Source organism: Anser cygnoides, chromosome 7 (assembly GCF_040182565.1).
Source record: "Anser cygnoides isolate HZ-2024a breed goose chromosome 7, Taihu_goose_T2T_genome, whole genome shotgun sequence".
In the NCBI taxonomy this organism is placed as follows: domain Eukaryota; kingdom Metazoa; phylum Chordata; class Aves; order Anseriformes; family Anatidae; genus Anser; species Anser cygnoides.
In genome coordinates this window covers 1,709,525-1,725,000 of record NC_089879.1, presented here as the reverse complement: position 1 = coordinate 1,725,000, position 15,476 = coordinate 1,709,525, and the positions used below count along the sequence as shown (strand labels likewise).

The following is a 15,476-nucleotide window of genomic DNA, read 5'->3' as shown; positions in this document are numbered from 1 at the left end:
AGCATTATAAAAGCACTCCCTTAGCCCGTATTTCTGCACTTCCCGTGCCTGCTCAGCAAGGAGAATATCGTGACCTGTGGGAGAGCAAGAGACAACACCTGCACAATATCATCAAGTGCTCTGGTGTACTCTGATGGTTTTAATGTGGATTGCCTAATATTTATGTATCAATGTTTTTAGTTAAGTGTTTACTCATGCAATCGTATCTGCAGAGCAATATTCAGAAAATAGTAGGAGAGATGGTACAGGGCTTCTGCTGGGTCTCAAATGGGCACTGCAGGGTCTGTTGCAAGGACTTGCGTTCAGCAAAAATGCAGCTTAGAGCGGGAATTAGTTTTAACTGGGGTTATCGTCACTGCTGCATACTTCTGGTCAGTAGTTTTGAATACTATAGCATTTGCTTGAACGGTTGCTAGTTCTGTAGTGAAAATGCATTGCAGTTGAGCTTAAGTTATCTACAGATGAATGCAGAACGAGTGTAGGATGTTTTCTGTATCAGGGAAACAATGCAACGTTTTCAAGAAATACCACTCCTTTACTTGTGCCACTCACATACGTGCTAGACACAGAACCTCCAGTAATTTTTGTGATGGGTGGCATAGGGGTATGCTGGCGAGGAATAATATAAATAAATAAAAGATACATTATAGATAAGTACTTGTGGCTGCAGTCACCGCGTGCTGCCGCTGTGCCCCGCGGTGGGTGGCACGGAGCAGCCGCCTCCTGTGCAGCTGGGGAATCAGCAGAGATCCGTCTCGTCCTCGCCTGCAGTCCTGTGTTGTTGGATCTGAGGATAGGGGTGTGATCTATTTCAGGTATAAATGTTAATTTAGCTGATTAAATGCAGTCATCAGTAGGAAAGGATGTAGAAAACTATTGCATGAGACATCCGTATGATGCGATCAGGTGGTGGTGGCACGGGAAAGGATCGGTGTGGTAGTTACCACGTACAAACATCTGTTTGCTTGGGAGCGGTAGGAAGAGACCCTAGCTGGAGTCAAGGCTGGAAAAATATGCGGTAAGAAATTAGAGAACTACTAGTCAGAGCTCAGGAGATGAACATCAAAAGTAGATGTGCAGGCCTTTGTGTGTCTGTGCTCAGTAGCAGGCCAAGGCAGAGGGGGGTTGCTGAAATGCATCAGATTTACCCACCGGGGCACACACACCTCGTTCTACAGCGGCGTTATGTGGACAAAGATCGGCTCAAGCACATGTGCAAGCTAGCCAAAGTTTCAGACAGAATCAGTGAATGTTTGAGGTGTATCAGCTGCACCGAGGGCATCGGAGGCCGGCCGTGGAATGGCAGGGAAGGGCTGCTGGAGCGGTGGGAGATGCTACGCATAAAGGCACGGTGGGTGTGCTGATTTGATTCTGCAAGTAATTTTTTTTAAATATTTTTAAAAAATTAGGCTGATGCTTTTGATGCAGGGGATTTCCTTTAAATCTATGTTTTATAAATGGAGTCGCCATGTTTTTAACTGAGGAATTTCTGTCTAACTGTGGCTGTCCAGAACAACAGGCACAGAGGTGCTCGCAGGCCTTGGACTAGCTAGAAGTAGAATTCAGGTGAATACTGCTTTAATATCTCCATTATTTACCTATTTAAATTAAATATTATTTTGTTATAACTTTTCCTCTTTTTTTTAATAAACAGAGCTTTTACTGTAAAGTTGATGGTGAATTTTATAAATTCAGAACAGCGTACTTTAATTAGATTATCTTTGCATCTTCATTCATAAATATCAGAAAAATGCAAAATGGCCAACATCTTTGCTTTGATTCAGCTGTCTAAGTAGTCATAAACTATTATTTTCAGTTAGGCATGTTCTGTCTCTATACTCTATCAATATCATGCATGACAATGGCAACAATAAAAGTTCATAGTCTTTTCTCAAATGATTTTGCCAAAATGTTTGCAGCACCCCTGGTTTTAAGCAGTCTTTTTTTTTTTTTTTCCATTGTAATGATATGTATGGACTATTTTATAGTATATTACCATGCCATCTAAACTATATTTCTAGTAACCCCTTAATAGCAACTAATAATTGTTTTTTATTATTGTTATTATAGAGTACCACTAGTCAGGGACTTGCAGCCATTGTAAAACAGAAGAAAAGCATTTCATGATATGTCTCATAGGAAGAGCAAAATATAATCAAACAGTTAAAAACTTAGACAAGCATTTATCTTTTTTACATTCTGCTTGCTATTTTAGTCTGGGTTAGGGTAGCAGTGATTGTTAGTTATCAAATTAATTTTAGGTGACATACTTAATATGGGTTGAAAAGCCCAGTTAAATGTGAGGAGTTTCAAAATTATTAAAAGTTAACACTTGTGCTTGCATTAACTGTTTACATAGTTGCTTATTGTCAGCAAAAGTTCTTCAGCTTAAATGTCAATCTGCTCTTCCATGCCCTGAGAGCTAAATTAAGTTTTCCTGACTGGAAAACAAACTGGAAAATTTTTGAAGTGTTATGCTTGATATTTTTACTGATAATAATGATGGTGAAAACAGATAATCATAAAGACAAAAAAAGCTGTCCATGTACTACCCAAGGCAGGCTGCAAAAAAGATGGTGAGAAGGAGGTGATTGTTTGTTTTTTTGCATTTGCAAAAATCCTTGGAAAAAAAAAGTAGAGGAAAATATATTTTAAAAAAATAATAATAGCAATAGTAATTTAAAAAATAACTATAATAACTAGTATTACCAGTATTCAGAATTGAGGAAAAGGAAAGAAAATGACGGATCTTTAATCTCTCTTAGTCAGAGGGATTAAAAATGAGGTAAAATGAGACTGTGCATTTTACGAAGCTCTCTTGCCCCAAGAATTACGAAAGGAGAGGCCGAGGGAGACAGCAGCGACGGACCCTCCCCGCCTGGCGCTGCCTGCGGCACCCGGCCTGTCTGCTCACATCACCCGTCCCTCGCTGACACGACTGCTCTGGAAGTGCCTTGCTGGGTGGTAGTGAGCCACCGCGCTGCTGTGCGCTAATTGCCACCTTCAATTACGCTGCTAAGAAGTTATGATACAGCCAGCGTTAAAGTAAACTCGATTTTCACTCTGTTATCCTCACGGACGTAGCGTGTTTATATGGAGAATTAAGGTCTGGCAGGCTGTTGTGAGTGACCTCTGGAGCCACCAGGCATTAGCGGCAGGCCCGGTGCCGGTCCCTCCTTGCAGAGGCTTGTAACCGACCTGTAAATGCTGCTTTCAGGTCAGCGTGGCTTGGTGATGCGTTGTTGGGCCACTTACAATACTCGATAGGACTGATACCAAGGGACAGCGATGAGGTTTTTGTAGCAGTGATGTCCCAGAAGTTCACCACAGAGCGTCTGAAACAAAAGCCGTGACGGGAGCCCACCGCGGGTCTCGGCCGCCCGATCCTTTGGTCTGCCGGTGCCCCTGGCAGGGCTGTTACCTGCAGCTCCCGCTTCCATCAGAAATCTGGGAAGTGTACATCTTGCTGTAAGGCCTGACAAGTTCCTGATCGCTTAAATGAGAAGTAGCTTCCAGCGTTGAGCGTAACACGTGGGTTTTGGCAGAAGAGTGGTCGAGAGCCGGTAGCCTGAAGAGAAGGTCCTTGCAGGCCGCGTGTGCGTGCGCTGTAATCAGTGTGGGGGAAGGAGACGACTTCTGACTTTCCGAGGGACGCGGTTCAGTCGCTGCTCTGCCTGCCTCTGCCACTCGAGTTACGCCGTCATCCCGAACTCACGGATGTGTCAGGCGTTTCCAGACAGAGTGCGTGTGTTAATTTTTATGTGCGGATTTTACAGCATTTTCTAATGATACTTAGCAGCATAAAATGTTGGCACGCGTTGAAAACTGGTGAAAGTTCAGCCATCTAATTTGGGCAGGTTGTGCTTACAGGCACTAACACTTGCAGACAGTTTAATAACAGTATTTGGCAGTGTCTCTTAGAGCTGCTTAAACTAATTAATGCATTTGCTCCCTACAGGATGAAATTGAGCTTTCAGATACTTTTATAAAATGATGTGCATGATCGCTAAATATTTCATTATTTTGAACTATAACTTCTAGTGTTTTATGTCGGTGCAGATACAGTATATATTCTCTCATGAAAAATGCACAGTGGCTCTGGAAGGAGGATAATCTCTGTCCCTGCCTGTCGATGCATAATTGTTTTATTATGCCGTATTTTAGCCTGTTAAAAGGCACTCGATAGCTTGGCCGCGGCTCGGCGCGGTGACGTCGCGTGGTGCTCCCAGGGGCTCCGGTGCTGCTCCGTCCTGCCGTGGGGCTCGCATGGCTGCTCCTTCCTCCTCGACAGTTCGGGGTGCTCTGGGTCCCTGCACCACTGCTGACACGGAGGGGACCGAGGGGACCGGGGCTCGGGCCGCGGCAGCGCGCTCTCTGCTCATCGTGTGTCTAGGAGAGGGCACCAGGCGGTGACTGCCCGAAACCCGAGCGCTCAGGGTAGCGCTGATCTTGCTGGCTTGAAGAGAGGTTACAAAAACAACAAGTCGCGGCTTGGTTTGAAAGAAACCTTTCTGAAGAAATCACAGTAAACAAAATCTGTTTGCCTAAGGAAACCCTCCTAGCAATCAGCTAGTAACACAACTGCTTGTGCTAATGAACCCAAAGCTGTTAATGTGGTTTCTTCAGTTAAATTGATTCATGAATTTTGAAGAGAACATTATCTAATGAATTTTCTTTGAATAGAAAGCAATTAAAAGGACAAATCAGTCTGATTAACCCCAAAGTCACCCTACTGCCACAAATGGTGTACAGTTTGAAATTATATCATAAAAAACTAGAGCAGATTTGCTATCTCTTTGCCCTCTACTAATCCATGTAAATTAATGAACAACAAAGTTAATTTCTTTGATGACCCTTTTCTCGTATCACCTGGATTATGCTGATGTTTAATTTGCTTAATGTTATAATAAAGACTAAACAGATTTTTTCAATGAAGTGATTATCATTCCCTTCAGTTAAGAAGTGATTTTTATTATTTAACACATACATAATGGTGTATGGGTTTCCTTTAAGAACAAAATCACATTTTGCTATGTAACATAATCGATGTCTTTTTTGACAACTAAAGAAAGAAAATGTTTTTAATCAGTTTGTTTCTTTGCCAAAGCAGCAGACTGAAGCTCTCAACAGGGCAAGGGGGCCTCTTTTTTTTTTTTTTTTGTTCATATATGTTTGCCAGCTCTCTCGTCTCAGTAAGTTATTCACTAGTTAGATCTTCAAAGCTTTTACAAGTGACTTGGAACAGGTGCCCAACCCTGCTAAATCTTAGAGCGACTATTGGTTTTCCTTTTGTCAGATAATCCTGGGTTGGGAAGGTAAAACCCTGAAATACAGAAGGAAGCTGGTTCTAATGCATTTGCTTATTCATTATTTCAGCAATTGGAACACTTAGAAGCAATTTGCTGGTGAATTAAAATTAAAATAATGGAAGATACATTATTTTTTTCAGAGCCCTGTGTCATTAAGGATGTGCTGTACATTCAAGGTCACAGCTAGTCCTTACATTCTGTAATGTCTGGAATGCTGAGCAGTAGCTTGGGGGTCTCAACTATAAAATGCAGTCAGCCAGGATAATACCGAGTCCGCTGGCTCTAGGGCTTCTTCTGCCGTGTGTCCCAGCTGAAGTTGGAAATTAGCTGGAGATGCGAGGGCTTTGTAAAATAGGTAGAGCCGGTTATTTCTTCCCTTTTTAATTTGACTCTATGCTAATTTATACTCTGCCAATTTAATGGAAAAACCACATTGTATGAGTTAACAGGATAATTGTACTTGAAGCAAATTAAAAATATAGGAAAATCAAAGCCTTAAATCCTTTTTTATAGTGATCGGTTACTTGAAGTGCTCTTTCTAATAATCATGTATTTAAATATAGTAATATAGGATACAATAACAGGATGGTGTATTAGGGCTGTTTAAATTTAAATTAGAAAGTTGCTGTTGAGACTGCTTTGCATTGGGTGTTTTGAGTATTTCATCTTGTGTTTTTCAGCCATGCATATGAACAGTACTCCTTGTTTCTGCAGATTCGTTCACCAGGCAGGTTTTGTGGACGCTGCTGAGAGATGTGAAGTTTGGAGAGGCCATTTCTTACCAGAAATTAGCGGACCTAGCGGGCAACAGCAGAGCTGCAAGAGCAGTGGGAGGAGCAATGAGGAGCAATCCTGTAAGTTCACGTCAACTTTCAAATAAAGTTGATGGAAGATGGTGGATTTAGAGAGCTTTCTGGGCTAAATGTCATTAGATTAAATTTATCTGCTACGAAAACTGGTCTACCATGAGTAACAAGGTCAGTAAGTGTTTTTAATCAGCAATAATGCACAACCCAGTTTAATGTGATTTATGCCCTACCGTTTATGGTGTTAGATTTGGAAAAAAACATTACACTTCTTTTAATTCATCAGCGTATACCCATTTTGTTGTTTTCAAACTTTCTTACATATCAGGCGAGGGAAATCTTTTATCCCTCAGCACTGACATCATTTGACAGGGTGTGAGTAGCTTTGGATGTGTTGCCAGAGAGGATGGAGTGCTGTTATGGATGTATTTCTGAAAGTGTGGAAGAGGAGGGATTTTAGTTCACGTAGGTACACATTTGAATCAAATCCCTAATTTTTAACACTTTTTTCTCATGCACTGCAAAATAGATGTAAGTGGCATTTCTTCTTTAGATCAAGGTGAGCTGAATTTAAAGCAACTGGAGGAGGTAGTCCTCTAGGTGAGCCCGGTGGATTTTGGAAAAGGTGTTGCAGTACTTGGTCACTTTGTCCATCTTCCCAATCATTATCTTTCCCTTTTAGTAGTCAAGGGCTAGATTTTCAGACGTTATTTATGCACCTGAAACATGCTGATTACTCTAGGTGAAGTTAGTGAGAATCAGTGCCGCTGTGGGGGTCGTATCTTCTAGTTGGGCTGTGTTTGCCTGGATCCTGTTTGGGGAAGCTCCCTCCTGAATGAGAGTGTTTCTGGATGAGAGTCAGTGTATCATCCGCAGTGCAAGAGGCAGGAGGAGGGAGTCTGGTTCCCTAAAACCCCAGCGTTTGGGCTATAAAGGCCCCAGCTGTAGAAGCAGACCTCGAGAAGCAGTGGGCTCTGAACACCCCCTTAGGTGGGCAGATGCAAGGTGCCACGTGGGGCTGGTGCTGCCACCTCCAGCTGGCTTGTCACTGTGCAAAGGAGAGCAAAAGCGAGTGAAGAGAATGCCCCTATGTCTGGTTTTACACATTCCCTTGCAACTTGCCTTAAAAAAATAAAATAAAATAAAATAAAAACTTCTGTTTCTATTAATATCATTGCAGCCTTTTTTGCCCATTCTTCAACATATTTTTCCTCATTACCACTTGCCCTTAGCAACGTGTGTCTTTCCATACCCAAATACCTCTCTTTTTCTCCTGTGTTATACCTGCCATAATCTTTGACCTTCTGTGTTGTTTTTGCGTGCAGTTCTCCCAGTTTTTTCTTTAATAAGGCACATGTAAGACCACAGCATGTAGTTGCAAGGTGGATTCAGAAACCTGTTTTCACAAGAGATGGTGGCTCTCCATATAGCAATAATAAGGGTTGGGGTTTTTTAACAGTGCCATCACGCATTATCTTTATATTTCACTTCATTCATAAAATCAATCTGCATATTATGCATAGTCAGCCTGCATGCTCTGACTCATAGGTCTGAAGGACCATGTAAAGGTTTATATGCAAAATATGAGAAACGTACTGAAAAGGTGCTCCCACTGCAGTACAAAAGGACTGTATTTGTGTTTGCATGTGGAATATGCTTGAAATTACAGATTAACTACAGGAGATGTCTAGTAATAAAAATGTGTTTTGGAATAGGCAGAGCTGTCATTACAGTACTGATTTTTTTATCATCAGCTTTCTATTATGAGATATTGGAGTAGTATTATATTAATAGAGCTCTTTTTTCCCCTAAAGCTATACGTTACTACCTATAATACTATTAAAAAATTCTGCTGTGGACAGAAACCACCATAGCCATAGTATGGAGTGGGAAATAACAAAAATAAGATAGGACCTATTTAAAAAAAATGCAGTAGCTTTGCTGTATATTTTCAGAACTATTTTCATCCTTCCTCACAGGGGAAAAAGCAGGAATTTTCACACCACAACCTGCTGTTACCGCTGCTTTGGATGCTGCTGCTCCACTGCAGCCTGAGGGCAAAGCAGGGTACATTTCTAGGCGATAGCAATTACATATCCTTTTGCACAACACTATATTGTTATTCTTTGAGAACTGTTTCCTGTAGGTTTGCATTGTATTGCCTTATCTTAATGTACACCATATTATATTGGAAAGCATTCCATCATATTAAAATAGTTTGTATTGTCAAGTACAATACAGTGTATTGACGGAACGTAGCTTTATGCTGCTTCTATGAACTGTCTCATATGAAAATCAGATATACACTTAAAACATCACTGTGTACTTCTTTATTGAGCTTGGAAGCTTAAACCCATTAGACATTATGCTAGTTTAAATGGCAGTGTGCTACATGTATCGAATTTTAGAATACCCATGAACATTGTACATGTTATAAACACACTTGAAGTCTGTTTATCAGATGAGGTATTGGGCTTTAAATCTAACTAAACAGATCATTAAACTGAATACGTCATGAGAATTGCAGCATCATTAAAATATCAGCAAAGAATTTAAAGAACTGCAGTGTTAACAACTGCTACACCTGTAATAAGAGCTTCAAGATATAAATACTGGTTTTGAGTAGTGTTTGCCTCAAAATTGTTGCAGAAATGTGATGTTCTGTTAAGCAGAAGATCAGTAATTTCTTTCCACAGGAGAGAAGCTGAAACTTTGGTGAGTATTTTTATTAATGATTTCTGCAGAAGCTATGCAAAATAGTAAGTTGTTTGCACCTTGAGATACTTCCTTGATTAAAGGACTAAATTATAAGCACGATGACTAAATTATAAATGTGATTTAATGAGGATAGTGCTATCAGTAAAAATGAGGGCTCAGAATAAAGCGGAGGTGTATGTAGAGCCTGACATTGCACTGCTACTCAAATATATTGACAAAATTGTGTATCTTACATTTTTCCAGAAAATACCAGAACATTTCTCCCTTCTACAAATCATGGGTTGGTGTTTAATTTTGGTAGTGTGCATTCTACAGGTTTCCCTTTGTAGTGGGGTTGCTTCACATAATTCATACAATGACCTTCAACTTTATGAGAAGGTGGAATAGGTGCCAGCAGCAGCTGAAAGATGCGACATCTTTGCCTCAATTTATGCCAAGGACATGGCGGGGATGGCTCACCTTTTGCAAGAAAAACTTCAAATAGTTTACTGCAGTTCAGATTGATTGCAAGGTCTGTGGTCCTCAAAGGGAACCCATAAAGTTCAATTAAAAATCTCATTAGACTAGTATAGGAGGATCAAAAAGAAATCACAGAGACTCATGGGAAATGGCGAATGTTGGGCTGATTAGTCCAAGGCCATCCTAAATGACTGTTCTGTGGCTTAAATAAGACGTCTTCAGCGGTCTGTTAACAGCAGTAATAGCTGCATACGGTTTTTTATATTCTATCCGATTGCCGATTGCGCTATTGTTTAGGCTAAAAGCGATCTGCGTGCCCAGGCGCTAAGTTCGATCTATCGAAAGTCGCGGGTATTATTCAGCCGAAATGTTTTAAACGTTTGAGAGTGAAAGGAGTAATTGTGCATTTATGAGAAGACTGTGAAGTATGGATTTGAAATGTTGCAAACACATAAAACTACTTGTGCATTAATTCCTTAGGTGGCTAGCAATAAAGTTGAACCCATGCTGGTTCGCATTACAGTATTTGTTTCTGTAAGGGAATAGGGGGAGAAAAAGCAATAGGACGTGAGCAAACTGAAAGATTATTTTTTGCTAAGTGTGATTCTTGTTGTATGTTATAACTTGATATTTCAGCTGTTTCCATTATGGCCTGGCTGATCTATTTTTGACAGTTTGGCAGTTTTCTGTAAGTCTCCAGTCCATCAGGCAGTATAATAGGACGGTCGGTTTTCCATTGCGTCAAATTGAAAACTCTTAACAAGCGGAGCACCGCGGCGGAGCGCCGCTCTGTTTCATCCTCAGACGGAATTTGCTAAATGCAGTTCAAAGGCAATCGATACCTTGTGCAGGGAGTTTTTTTCCCCACCTTTTTCTAAACAAACGCATTATTGAGGAGTTAGTTTATTCACAGATTGCCATGAGCGTTAATGACCGCCCGAGTCTTGTTCTGCCAGTCACCCAGATGGCTGTTGATAAAGATTTAGCATCATGTTCTGAGTGTCAGGGCTGTCAGTAGTGCTGAACCATTTGACCAGAAGAAAAAACGCACAGGGAGCTATTGATTACAGCTTCTCAGTGTCACTTGTTCACCAGGATTTAGGTATTGATGAGGCTGCGAGTGAAAACAAGCTCTTTCCCTTGTGGGCCTCTACCCAGAAGAACAAAAGCAAAGTTGGAGAAAATATTCAGCTGGTGCCCGAATCAGAGGGATTCCGCTATTGATTGAAGGGCCCCTTCATGTTATTTTTGTTGGAGACAAATCTGTGGGTTTGGAAGTTTTATAGCATTTGAGATAGGGTCTGTGTAAGTGATGGATTCATGTATTAGATGAATTAGATTTCACAGCATGAAGATTTCAGTGGAGCTATAATATTATGAGCTGCTTGGTTATTGATAAAAATTACATTAAATGTGGCTGAGGCATTAAAGCTCCAGACTAGGGTAGTACTCCCTCTAAAATGTCCTTAGGGCCCTAATAAATTTTAGCAGGTTTAATTATTTTAGTAGTCTGAAAGTTGTCACCACAATTAAGCCAAACTGAAGCAATGTTCAATATTTTTAAATTACGGAGCTGATAGGGCTTTTGTAATGCATTTTCTTTTTTACCCAATACTACGGAGAATGACGCATGGGCTTGCGCACATTAGGACAAACTTGGTATGAAATCCTTTATTTCAGGCTTGGAAGATGCTGTATTTATTTCACACCCTTCATCTCAGTGGCTGCATTTTCCAGCCACAGCGTTTCAACTAGCAGTAAAGCAGTGTTACTGCAGCTCTGCTAGCTCAACACCCTGCCCTAAAAAAGGCGGCTCAGGAGTTCCTCCGCGTGTTCTGTCCCGTGGCAGTGGCAAATCGCTACTCCTTTGCAACGGGAGAGTATCCTGGCAGAGATCTGAGATTCCCTGTTTCTCCTGGAGATCCACACCTGGGCCAAATTTCCTCCTCCACGTATGGCATGATGCTGAGCAGCTGAGCCACACATCCCTGAGGCTGCGATCCGTCCTGCACCAACACGGGAAACCTGAGGCCCTCGGCATGTGCCAGCTCTCTGGCTGCAGGTGACCCTGCTCCACCTGAAAATAGAATAGTTTTTTTTCAGCTTGAGCACACCTTCCATTTTCTTATACAACTTAGCAGGAGAAGGTGCAGCTAGAAAGGTGTCAACTTATTTCCCTGACAAAATTCCCCTGCAAACAGACCCCTGGCCCGGGGTCTTTGCAGCCTCCAAGCGGTTGCAGGGAACTGGCTCACAAAGAGGGTTTGGCCCCTTGTCCATAGCAAGATTTACATCTCTACTGCCAAAATACTCCGATTCATTTTTTCTATTGTTAAAGAATTGCAAATTAACCTTGGATATTTTTTACAGTGCATTATGGTTCGTTACTGCTTTGTCACTCAAGAAAATCTGCCAGCAGTAACTGGTGCGAGTGACTTGTAAAGCCAGAGAAATCCCCAAACAAAAAAACACTTGCAAAACCAACAACTTTAAAGAAGTCATAAACCAAGCATGTGATGGCGATCTAGAGGAAAGATTTTATTGGTACTCGCTGGAGTTGTCATGGATGCATAATTCACTTGTGGCATTGCCAACTCCAAATAAAGCAGCTATTTATAAGCATTTTTTATTAAACCTTGATTAACAATAAGCACCTATGTGTATTCCCTTGTAATGTGATAGCCTTTGGGCTGAGATTGAGATTTTAAATTTCAGCCATTGAAATTACTTAACCAAAACAAAAGAGCCCCCAAAAAAACAGTTTATGAAGGTCTGGCCCGTAGCTGTCCAGCTGCTTTGAGGTCTGGGTCTTCGACTCAAATATGAGCACAGCCGGAACTTTGCTGAAATAAATATGAAGTGTGGTAAAAACAAGTCAGTATAAAGGATGTAATTTGCCTATGCATATGTGTATATATAAATAAAAGTACGTATTTTTACTTAAAATACCTATTCTGTGAAAAGAAAAAAAAAAAAAGAAAACACTTTTTAGTAAATTATTCTCACAGTTCTATCATTACAATTGAATTACTCTGGAGGTACCAAAACAAAAACTGCATGATTAAAGATGATGTATTGCATTTCTTATGATGTGTACTTCAACTATCATAATCGCCTGCAATAAAAAAAAAGTGTTTATGTACAAGTCTACATTATCAGTCTATTATGTAACTTCTTGCATTGATTTTTCAGAATCCCTGACATTTGGCTATAAATGATACAAAGTAGAAGGCATGAGAAGAAGTTCTTCAATTGGTTAGGTGTGAATTAAATCTCTCCTGTTGTAGGTTTTAAAAATTCACAACCCATTTTGGATTGACTTGCTGTTAAATAATAAATAATGCCATGTTCTTATATGGAATTTTTCAGCGGTGCACGTCGAGGTGCTATAGAGAGAAGAGGAATTTGCTGAGGGAGCCGAGGCTCAGGAAGCTCACTCGTGGAAGTGCTGTTCTCACGTTTTCAGTGATCCCTGTTCCAGAAATATGACCTCTCCTAATGATTGTTAATAATGGTCCTGAACCTCCGTGCTGTCCTTGTGTGTGTTTTGAGGTGTCATTGGTCATAGATGTCTCGTTGTTGTAAACACAAGCTTGTTGCAAAAGCGTGCATGGCTGCATGTGCTGCATGCGTTCTGAAAGATCCTCCTTGCTTTTCCCATATGAAACATCCCGTCTGACCTAAGTGCTGCCTGCACAGAAGCATCGTCTTGCAGGAGCAAGGGAGGGAGGGCACCTCACGTCCCTGGGCACATCACTGCCCTGCAGGGGATGGGGGCTCGGTGCTGTGGCTCCGCGGTGTCCCCAGAGCCATGAACCAGGGGCGATTCTGCTCCAAGTGCATGCGGGGTCATGCAGTGTGCCTGCTGGTGGGAAACAACTGCCAGCGCTCTTGAGAACGTGGGCAACATGACAATAATTCATCAAATTAACTCCAAGTCATTAGATAGGCGTGGGCCGGTGTCCTGTGGGCGCCCAGGCTGAGGTTTTTGCCAGGGCTCATTCCTCCCGATGCTGTTTTTTCCCTCCGAGCCAGGTACGTGGTCGGAACACACCGTCACAGCAGGGCAGTTGGTGCCCAGCGCCCGCTCCGGCAGTGGAGCAGAGCAGACAGAAGCGAGAGGCCCTGATGCTGTCCGGCAGGCTGCCAGGGTGGGCTTTAACGCGGATGTTTAAATCCGTGCCGCCGCTAGCACGGTGAAGGCGAACGCTGCTGCGGTAGCGGATTTATTGGGTGCAGCCCTTTTCCTCGCTGGTCTTCTCCAGCCACCACTTTGCATCACCCTTCGCTTCCTTTCTTATTTTTGTGTGTGTTGCAGATCCCGATTATAATACCGTGCCACAGGGTGATTCGCAGCAGCGGGCAGACCGGCAACTACGGAGGAGGGAACCTTATGAAAGAGTGGCTTTTGTCGCACGAGAAGCTCCAGAAAGAGAAGTTAGCATATTGATGCGGCTCAGCCACAGCTGCTCGACTGCCAAGGCACACAGCCGCGGATACTTGGCTTATAACAAGCTCTCAGAGCACCCAGCAGAATTCAGAAAAATGGTAAATATTTGAGTGACATATAAATATAATGCAACATCCGAAGTGAAATGTGTGGTGGCACCACTATATTAAAAAAGCAGGATGCGTCCTAGGGGATGCAGCTCATATGCCCTTTCTTGTTTTTACATTTTACAGCAGAATGACTACAGCGGTCCAGGCCTGTTGTGCGTGTATTTTGTTCCCATCCCCAGTCCTGTTTTGTTCTATTTTTAATGTCCATTAAAGCAAGGGTAGGGGAGAGGGAGGGGCATGGCAAATGCGAGGTGCAAGCGTCCCTCTAAGGAAGCATCTGGCTCGCCGAGGGGCCAGCCCGCGCCTCCCTGCTCCTGCCCCGCCTGGCGCGCTTGTCCCCCTGCCAGCCCTGGTGCCAGGACTCCCCTCCTCTCTTTGATGTTTGCGCTGCTGAAATGCTGTTTTACGTAAACACTGCTTAATGGAGCACATTGAGATGCAGTCAAAAGGAAGCGGCTATTGAATCGCTTGTTCGCGGCTTTTCTTTTCGGATCCTGAGAGGTGCTCAAGGCAGGAATAAAAATTTTGCTTTTGTGAATGTTGCAAAAAGCAGGTGGAGCTGTAGGTGCTGGCAAGTTGTATGAGAATATTTAAAATGAGCAGTTAGATGAGCGCAAGCTGGACAAAATATTAAAAAGCTCATCGTAGCTGCATCTTCATCAGCAGTGCCTTTCCTTAAGTGTTTGAATTTCTCCTTAGATTTTTGCAGTTCTCCATTACATGAAGCTTTATTTCCTGTAGTCTCTCTGAAGAAAGGATTCAAGAGATGTTAAAGCTAAATTCTGAGGTGGTTTAAAAAGGGTTCTCTGAAAGTGCGAGCCACCAGAAGCTGAAATTTTCAGTGTGGGAATCATAAATTCCAACATGGAAATACTGATTTTTTTATGTGTTTTATCATATTTTCATAGGCGTCTCTTTAGAAATGCTATTGCTAACCAAGAAATTATTGTGTTACAATGCTTTAGTTAATGTAGTATTGTTGATACCTCAGAATTACTTCAATAAAAAAACTGCTTTGCATGTACGAGTGTCTTTGTATATGTTTATAAATAAAACACAGTATATGATATATGGAGAAAATAAACTATACCCAACTGTACAATATAAAGCTGTATTTTTATCAAGGGTTTCTGGTGGCAATATAAACCACGAAAGCAAAGCTCAAGTGGTTTGTACGTGTCACCAGAACCCTGAGATAAAAATATAGCCTTATAATATGTACAGTTTGGGTGTATTTTACTTTCTTTTGTAACATATGATACTAACAAAAGAACGCAGTATCAAGCAAACTTTAACCTTTTTCACATTTACATCCCTTGCTATTTTTTGTGTCGCATTTACATTTGCTCTTTCATGTGCCTATCTGTATTTTTGCCCACACAGTGAACCTCAGCGCTGGTTTCCAGGGGGTAAGTCCGTGGCCAGGCGGGCACCCAACTCCCGCGGGAAGTCATGCTCAGAGCTGGCTGCTCTCAGTCCATCCACGAGGCCGTGTGGTGCTGTGAGTGTTCGCCACCCGGTGACATGGGGGCACTTGCATGTGGTGGCGGTGGCACTGTCACCAGCAGTGTCGCCTTTGTTTGGGAGCATCGACAGGGGGCTGTCCCCAGCCAAAAAGAAAGAC

At 42.1% G+C, this 15,476-nt stretch overlaps 1 protein-coding gene across 1 annotated transcript in view; it reads left to right on the top strand.

Moving 5' to 3' along the window:
• Window positions 1-14,876, top strand: part of MGMT (O-6-methylguanine-DNA methyltransferase) — a 170,134-nt gene extending 155,258 nt beyond the window's left edge. The window contains exons 5-8 of the mRNA XM_067000914.1: window positions 6,024-6,163; window positions 12,662-12,731; window positions 13,611-13,840; window positions 13,976-14,876. Coding sequence (XP_066857015.1) covers window positions 6,024-6,163; window positions 12,662-12,731; window positions 13,611-13,840; window positions 13,976-14,053 — 518 coding nt within the window. The 3' untranslated portion in view covers window positions 14,054-14,876. The remainder of the gene's footprint in view (window positions 1-6,023; window positions 6,164-12,661; window positions 12,732-13,610; window positions 13,841-13,975) is intronic.
• Window positions 14,877-15,476: the final 600 nt, after the last annotated feature.